The 8,876-nt window shown below is 46.7% G+C and overlaps 1 protein-coding gene across 6 annotated transcripts in view; it reads right to left on the reverse strand.

The window, feature by feature from the left end:
• The window catches only part of LOC137416111 (protein ENL-like), a 66,036-nt gene extending 57,528 nt beyond the window's left edge, over nt 1-8,508 (reverse strand). The window contains exons 1-3 of one of the 6 annotated variants that reach the window (XM_078768976.1): nt 8,428-8,508; nt 2,988-3,038; nt 2,054-2,152 (exon numbers count right to left, since the gene is read on the reverse strand). In XM_078768976.1, coding sequence (XP_078625102.1) covers nt 2,054-2,152; nt 2,988-3,038; nt 8,428-8,493 — 216 coding nt within the window. In that variant the 5' untranslated portion in view covers nt 8,494-8,508. Of the gene's footprint in view, nt 1-2,053; nt 2,153-2,987; nt 5,261-8,427 lie in introns of those variants that run through there. The other 5 variants (XM_078768979.1, XM_078768977.1, XM_078768975.1 and 2 more) reach the window with 5 other exon arrangements.
• Nucleotides 8,509-8,876: the final 368 nt, after the last annotated feature.

The raw sequence follows: 8,876 nt of genomic DNA on the forward strand, positions 1-8,876 counted from the left end.
TCCAAACCCATCCCATCTTATACAAACAAAGTATATTAAAAAAAGGAGAAAAAAAAAGGAAGAAAAAAAAAGACTAGCCCCAGAAAAATGGAAACAATGCCTTGAAACGATAAACTGTTTGGCAACAAATACAATTTCACAAATGTTTTTTCACAGTAATTAAGTTCCACCATACAACGAGCATGGTCGATGTACATAGAACAAAGTTGAAAAAAAACCATGTGAATTGATAACATAAAGGTAGACCACAATGAGAAGAAGCAGAACTATTGTGGGTAATTGGAGCGACTTGTGTACGTAACAAATGTCTTTGGATGGATGTGCATGCAATGATATGCAATGTGATGCAATGTGATGAATGTGCAATTCATTCATTCATGTGATGTGCGATTACATGGATGTAATTACATTACAATTACGAGGATGGTATGGAAAAGGCAGGCTTTATTCATGTATGGCTGCAAACATGCGATTAACAAGCGGTGCGAGACACTTGTCCAGGCAATCAGGCGATCACGGACGAGTTCTCACAGCATGCGGCCAATGCCAAGACAAATTAAACTCAGATCGAGGCAATCACACAAAGATTTAAAAGCCAAAGGTTCGGCATTACACCACGCTCAGCAGGAATCCCAAGGCCAATATATCATCTGCTCATTATACATTACACGTCAGCGATTGTTCCGCAGCACACGAGAGTTTTCCCGCCTCTGGAACAAACTCCCACACTCCCTTCAATCCCACTCCTCCCTCCAGGTCTTTAAATCAGCTGTTCACCACCATCTCTTATCTTCCCCCATCCAAAACCTTGATCTTTTCTACCCCCGTTAATTCACCCCAGATCCACTTTTTTGAAATACCGACTTCTTTCCTGGAAGTCCTAGCAGTGTCCATGTGGTTTTTTTTTAACCTCTCCCCCCCCCCCCCCCAACCCCCTCCTTCCCATGCCTCCTCCCCAAAGCCCTCTCCCTCCCACAGATCTCCCGATGTCCCTGCTCTCCATCCCGTCTCCCGCTCCCTTTATCATATGTTTTATGTTTTACGTGTCAGTTTGTCTTTTTGTGATCAATGTTAGCTCTTACACGAGCCTCGATCTTGTATACAAAAAAAAAAATCCTTTAAAGAGAGGCCTACAATGCCACCTCAGCAGAGCCCTTTATATACAGAGTTTGGCCAACTCGGTAATAGGCGCCATGTTGGAGCCCTACGTCAAGTGCACGCGCGCGTGCGTTCAAGCGTGCATGCATAGAGTTACATATTAAGTCTATGCGTGCATGCAACTTTCTGCTATTAGAGACGGGTTTATTTTTATGTTCCCGAGTTTCATTCACTGTAGCTCGCGCGTAGGGCTTTAACATGGCGCCTGTTGTCACGTGATCGCTAAAAACTGAAACCGAGTTGGCCAAACTGTGTATAAAGGGCTCTGCACCTCAGAGATACCTTCCCAAAAAGCAACACCTTCAAAGCTCACTCTCTCTCTGTGCTTACGTCTGTCAATTAATTTATCAAAATCGGCAGAAAAGCCATTCTAGCCTCTGAGCTGACCAGCCTGGGTTCAAATGCTGACCCAGCTACAAACTGTCATCCCTCTGTTTCACAGGCAGGGTGATTCATGAATGTGTGCGCCTTCACTCGGAGGGATGTTAAACCGGGCGTCCCATCTGCCGGCAAAAGTTGGTGGATGTTGAAGATCCCACTGTGTTCTTTGTGAAGATTAGGCAAGCTATCGCTGGCACGCTGAACAAATTCCAAATTCCAAATTCCTGCCCAAGCTAAAGTGGGCACTGCATCAGCGGCACAGTTGTGCCCCCCATAAAATGATACTATCCACAGCCATGTGTTGCATATAAAAGAAGAAGCAGGAAAAGCACATTTCATCGTGCCATTGGCAATACGTGTGGACTCAACACTTCATGGGAGGAAGCAACAAAAGCCTTTTAAAGACGCCCTGTCTCGGTTCAGGTAAACTGTAAAACTAAGTTTGAGTTTGAAAGCTCAGCCGGTTAGGAATCAAGCGGTTCATGGTTCCCCCCCCCCCCCCCCCTGCTCTTACCGGCCAAAGCAGGCAGCAAAAAAGCTGAACAAACTGCACAAGATCAAAGCCATTCACGGCAGACTTGGAGGTGCAGTGCTGCGCAAGAACCTTGTCGAGCTAAACGAAAGGTATTAGAATTGGCAAAAGATGATATTTTCCAGCGTTAAATGGAGCCTAGCGAGTTATTATACAAAAACTTTCTGCTCGAGCGGTGAAACACCAAGCATGAAAGGCCATGCATGGGAAGTCTTAAAAGCCTCAAAGCTTGCAACATGCCAAAATAAATAAATAAACAAATATAATATGTTCAATAAGCCCGAATGCTGCAATACAATCCGCACAGGTACATCCGGCAAAGCAAAAATGGGATCACTCGAAACAAGTTTCCAGTCAAATTCCCGGTCAGAAAGGCTCAGCCAAAGTTGCCCAAGTGCCGCCATGCTCGACCTGCAATTGTAAGCACTTTGGATGCAGTGGATTCCAATTGAACTATGGCAAACGGAATGGTGAATTTAAAAATTAAAAAAACAGATACAAGGAATGGAGGTTGGAAACAAGGGATGACCCGAAAACCTCGAAGGTAATCTTCGAAACATTCAAACCATACATGGATTTTCTGGGCATTTTACGACGTGTAGGATTTGCTCCGACTGTTTACAAACTCAGCTCTCACCACTCGGGTAATTTTTGCTCATGCCACCTAAGGCACTTAATGAGTCATACACATCACTTGCTGTTCCAATTCAATTGTGAAAGCAAAATAAAGAACTCTTAGTTGACTGGCAACAATATTGGAACCATCGGCCAAGCAAGCATCATTCTTCTTACCGGCTAATAAACAAAGCAAATGTTGCATTTGACCTCACGTTAAAGCAATGTCCATAAGCACAGCTCATTGGATAAAAGTTTACGTTTCACAAACATCATTTCAAAGCATGAGCAAACACCGTACCAATGGTGGGTGCTTGGTAGCCTGCTCACTGGTTTCCTCCGGCCTTTCTACCTGCAAAGTGAGCATCAACACGTGTGATGGGAAGCTCAGTTCACCAGGGGACATATTGTTTATCCTTGCAGTGACCCTGCAGCAGCTTAACATCTGTTAAGTCCATAAACCACCAATGAACCAGAATCGACTACCAGTGGCCTGCTGTCTTACCAATGCTCCTCCATTGGACGGCCTTTTCTAAGGGTGAGACGATCCCAAAACATATGTGGTAGGCATTCAGGCAACTGGGATCCACCTCCCAGTTGGTAGTCATTCACCCAGTAGTCATTCTACAGATATAATCGCTGTTATGCTGTTGGCAATGAGAGGTAAGACCGTACTCAGAGCCATTTACATGGGATATCATGGACACTGCATGTCTGAAGACCCTTTCATTTCAGCTCCAGAAGCAAAGAAAGCAGTCTACATCTATGCTGAATGCACTAACTGCTTTCACACTTTGGTATCGACTGGAAGATATACAAATACATTTGCAAACTTGTGCCATTATACAAACCTGATTGTTTCTGGACTTGTGACGTTTTACTGCTGTAATAATAATGACAATAGTTCCCTTACAAGAAACTTCAATGCAAGAGGAGGCCATTAGACAATGTACAACTGTACAAAGGCTGTACAATGGTTGCCAACTCATGGTTGTTTGTCATGTTCTATTCTTTTTAAAGCAACAAAGCAGCATGTACCATTGCTAAAGTCATTAATACGACTCGGCCGGGGTTCGAACGACCGACCCCCAGACTCAGAGCGGATGCTCAAAGAATTACACCGCAGAGGCTGGCACAACGATGCAGCCCCCGTATAAGTACTATGATTACAACAGTGTATGTACAGTAATTCACTTGGCATATCTGGAAAAAAATCAATATCCCAGTTTCAGAAAACTCATGGAAACATAAACCAAAAGCAATCACTGAAAACAAGGAAGTAATGCTCACGTACAACCAAATGTTATCCCATCAAGAATGAACACAGAAAATAAAGCATTGTAACCGGATATAGTGCCGAGGTGCAAAAAAGAAAAAGGGAAGACGCATTGCTAATTGAGGTGTTAGTACCCATCGATTTTAGCCTAAACAACACAAAAATAAAGAAAATAACCAAATACCAAGATCTCAAAAATTAACTGAAAACATCTTGGAAGATAAAGCGCGCCGATATTGTATCAGTGATAGTTGGAGCAATGGGAATGATAAAAATATAACTATACAGAGATCATAAAAACCATCCCTGGGAATATTATGACAAACTAACTGCAGTTGGAAGCTGTCTGGGGCTCGGTGACGATCCTCAAAAGAGCCCTAAGCTTCACAAAATGGTTCATGAATTGTGATCCCTTATTGAAACGGTGGTGGATAGATACTTCAAGACCTGGGACGACTCCATTCCACCTTCTGAAACCCGTATATGGAGACAGCCCCAAACCCAACACCACACACACAAATATATATATATTGTTGCGGATCTCCCGAAGCCCGTCCACGTTACAAAGGAGGGATTAAACCCCTGTTTCCCCTTGGGTCTTTGTGTCCACGAGGCCGGATCGCCACTTCCGCAGCAAGCGTGAAAAAGGGTATCGGGTCGACGCCGCACGTACCTTTGACCCACGCTGCCACGAAAACGGGGGCCGGACCTCGCACAAGCCACGCTAATCGATTATGCCGAGCGGTGTGCGTATCACGTGACTCGTGCCGTTACCTTTATGGAACCCGATTCGAGCGGTTGTATTCGTACTATGCTAGGCCAATGGATGGAAGGGACGGGAATGGTCAAATCAGAGGAAGAACACGATTTATTATTTATGTACAGGATTCGAAGAGACACAGAGCAGGCACTTAAACAATGTTAACTATTTCCCAGACACAGGGCCCACTCACGCACACGGGGAGAAAAAGAAAGGAAGTTCACGCGCCAAACGCGCTTTGCCGTTGGTCGCTCCGGGACAGCTGGCCTGGCGTGGCCATCTGGCGGTCATGGCACGTATGCAGAAAAATGCAGGCAGGGAGGATATCACGCGTCTGTGGCCCGGAATGGGTCGTCTTCCCAAGCGCGATTAATACAGCGCAGAGCGCAGGGCATAGGGCACAGGGAAAGTTTGTGTGCTATTGCAAACAGTTCAACCCACTCGTTCTGCTGCGGTTCTCACTCGTACTTCTCTGATACCCCAACTGACTCGACTCATGGGCTGCGCGACTCGAATGTTCCTCGACTCTCACTCTCTGGGGCACTCCCTCTCCGACTGAGGCGGGGGGGGGGGCCCGGGGCAGGGTTTTATGGCCCCGCCCCAGAGTCTTACTCGAATGTTCCAAGCCCCACCTCTCGTCGCCGTGGTAAGCCACTCCCCTCGAGCCCTGATTGGCGGCTCGTTGCTTACCGGCCACTCCCCCTGCAGCTCCTCCCTTCGGCCTTGCCAGACTTGTTCAGGAAAAGCACGTGGTATTTCAGCGCCAAAAGAACACCCTACTCACGGGCCTACTCAACGCAAAACTAACACAGGAAAGGAGACTACCTTACATTTACTAATAGATAACGATACTATCGCGAGGCTACATGTTGTGGTGCGTCTACCTACGAGGGGGGTTATCCTTTATTCCAAAACCACAACAATATATTGCTACGGTTTTGAGATTTGTACAGTAAAAGTCAATAAAGGTTAAAGTTTGCCCCCCATAGTTAGTCACACGAGCAACATGTAGCCTCATTTGTAGTATAGTTATGTCTTAGTATGTGTGAGAGTAGGCCCCTTCCAGTGTTAATCCTGCGTTGTGTAAAGACAGGAGGATAGGCCCTACTTCTACAAACCATTCCACGTCCATAGGCTCGATCCATTGCGGCTAAAAAGCCCTGGTTATGCTGGGCGCGAGTTAACACGAGGTGGGCCTCGGAAGGTGGAGGAGGGTTGAGGTCGGCGCAGTGACGAGGCGATGACGGTAAGAATGAGCCACCAATCAGGGCTCACAGCGTGTGGCTGCAGTACTGCATCACAGGGCGTGGTTGGAACATCGATCGGGCTAAGGGGTTGGCAATAAAACCGATTGCGCGAAGCCCCCACCTGAGTTATGAGGAGGGAGAGGCGCTCGTCGGTTCGCAGTTCTGAGTTCAGAGGAGAGAGAGGACGCACTTGAAGAGGATCACTCGCACTGTATGAACTTGGTTACGAGGAATACGTGGGCGCAGCCAGGGCGTCAATAACTTGCGCGGTTCAGCCCAAAGCGAGTGAATGCGGCTGAATAACCGCCAGCCCCGCTAAGTCCGCCCTCTACCGTTCGCCCCGAGATTATCCGTTTGTTCGAGCGACACGATACGAGTTCCTGCCTTCGCCTACCTCCATCTTCGCGGGACGTGCCGGGGACCGTGGAGAGCCGGACGGGGCCGAGCCTGGACGACCACCGCGGCGCTGGAGAACACCTGCTCATCTGCAATACCCCGTGTGAGTGTGAGTGAGACGGGCCCGTTTGTCCTTGGGTATGAAGAATTAAGACTGTCTAAGCTTCCCTGTGTCTCTTCGTCCTGAGCTGTAAATACGTGCAATAATCATTAAACCTATTTGTTCTTCCTTTTCTTCTGAATTCGATAGTCTTTGTGATTTTTCCATTGACTAAGCGTGGCACGGGTAAAACCGCTTGAATCGGGTTCCACTATCTATAACGGCGTGGATCACGTGTACACAAACCGCTCGGCGTATCACCATCACACGTGGTTCGTGCGAGGCTTATTTCCTCACTTCCAGGGCAGTGCTAGTACTTAGGTATGAGCGAATTTGGTCCAGAAACCCTATTTGGCGCTGTCCGGAAGGGACGTAATAGGTCTCGGGTCGCGCCAGGTCAGTAAAGACAAGGGGATTAATCCCCCCTTGATAAGGGGAGAAGGCCGGCGACAGATCCGCAACAATATATATATATATATATGTGTCACGCTACCAGATTCTTGTACCAGATGTTCAAATTATGGATTTCGAGTTATACCTGCAGCATTAAAGTACCAACCCTGTACCTTCATAAAATAGCAGGGTTGGTCAAATTGGGCAATTACAAATTCATTAAAACAAAAATTTTAATATTCATGTGTTCCCCAAAATGTCAAGTTTTTCAACTTTTCATGCCAGGAAATCTAGAAAATTTCGCAAAAAATACCAACCAGTAATTTACAATCAGAATCAATTTCTAGGGTTTAAAGGTTTTTTTCAAGCATGATGTTGGACAAGTAAAGTAAATAAAAGTACCATAAGAGTTATTGGCCGAGTGCCAATTATTTTTTGAGCACCTTGCCAATATTCTGTATTTTTCACTTTTTTTCAGAGCAAATAAGTTGTGACCAGCACTGATTTTAATTGGAATTTATGGGAAACAAACACGCACATGTTTCTTCTAATACTGCTGTATTTATTATGTACAGCATAATCTGCATTGAATCTTCAAGCATAATCTGCATTGCAACTGTACACAAATACTGTAAATCATCGCCGCCATCTGTACGCTAGCCCAAGCTGTCATGCCAAAATATCAAGGCAAAATGATGAGTAGGCCTACATGTATAGAATTTTCACACACAAGTTTGGTGAAGCCCCATTTACAAGACATATGTACACTCGGCTTGACTTATCCATGAAGGACAAGAAATGCATGTGGCATCATGCTACTTACACTTGAAAACCCCACGGGATATTAAGTTGGCCGCCAGAAGTGTGATTCAAAGGTCAAGTCATTGTCTTGTGAGCCTAATTCACAAAGTACATACAAGTACAGCATTGTTCAGTAAACGATATTCTTTGTCTAGTATATGAATAAAATATCATGCACACTGGATGCACAGCACTGAGCAGCATGCACAGGTCTTATCAATTGCACAAACTATAATGACTGTCTCAATCATTTTCAGTCATGAGTCAACAAAATGAATCAGATTGTCATATAAGTAGTGGACAGGTCACAACACCCCTGTTGCTTCTGCGATGGCCGGCCGGCTTACAGTGAGAGCAGGTTGGCCTGGCACGCTTGCCACCAACAGCAGCAGAGTCACCAGATGGCCAATAAAGGTATATTTCCAGCGGTTTATTGCTGATAAACGATCAATCCGGAAGCGAAAACGGTGAAACACGCGGCGCCGCCTTTCAACGGCGTGTATACGCAGTAGATGTTTAGCGCATCTGGTACAAGAATCTGGTAGCGTGACACATATATGTATATATACATATATATATACATATACATATATATATATACTAGCTGAGGTACCCGGCTTCGCCCGGGTTGAATAAGAATAATACAAATATATGATGAAAAGAACATGTATATTTTAGAGCAATATCACAGTACATTTCCTACATGACGTTTTGTCAATTTTCAATTTCTCAAAACCTCTTGGTATACAACATTTCTGGTTTTCTTACTTGGTGCCAAGACATAAAGATTGCTTGGTTTTCCAACCCTCGAGCAGCCCACGTACAGCTGGCCATGGGAAGTACCCAGCATTGCTGGGTGGGGGAAGGGAGGGGAGGAGGAAGGGGAGGGGAGGGGAACGGGGGGGAGGGGAGGAGAGGGAGGGGAGGGGAGAAGAGGGGGGGAGGGGAGAAGAGGGGGGGAGGGGAGGAGGGAGGGGGAGGAGGAGCGGGGAGAAGAGGAGGGAGGGGGAGGAGGAGAGGGGAGGGGGAGGGGGAGGGGGGAGGGGAGGGGGAGTGGAGGGGGATGGGGAGGGGAGGGGAGGGGAGGAGGGGGAGGGGGAGGGGGGGAGGGGGAGGGGGAGGGGGGAGGGGGAGGGGAGGGTGGGAGGTGAGGGGGAGGGGGAGGGGAGGAGGAGTGGAGGGGGAGGGGGAGGGGGGAACGGCTAGCTTGGCAAGCG

Source organism: Myxine glutinosa, unplaced genomic scaffold (assembly GCF_964187855.1).
Source record: "Myxine glutinosa unplaced genomic scaffold, kmMyxGlut1.1 SCAFFOLD_806, whole genome shotgun sequence".
Lineage (NCBI taxonomy): Eukaryota > Metazoa > Chordata > Myxini > Myxiniformes > Myxinidae > Myxine > Myxine glutinosa.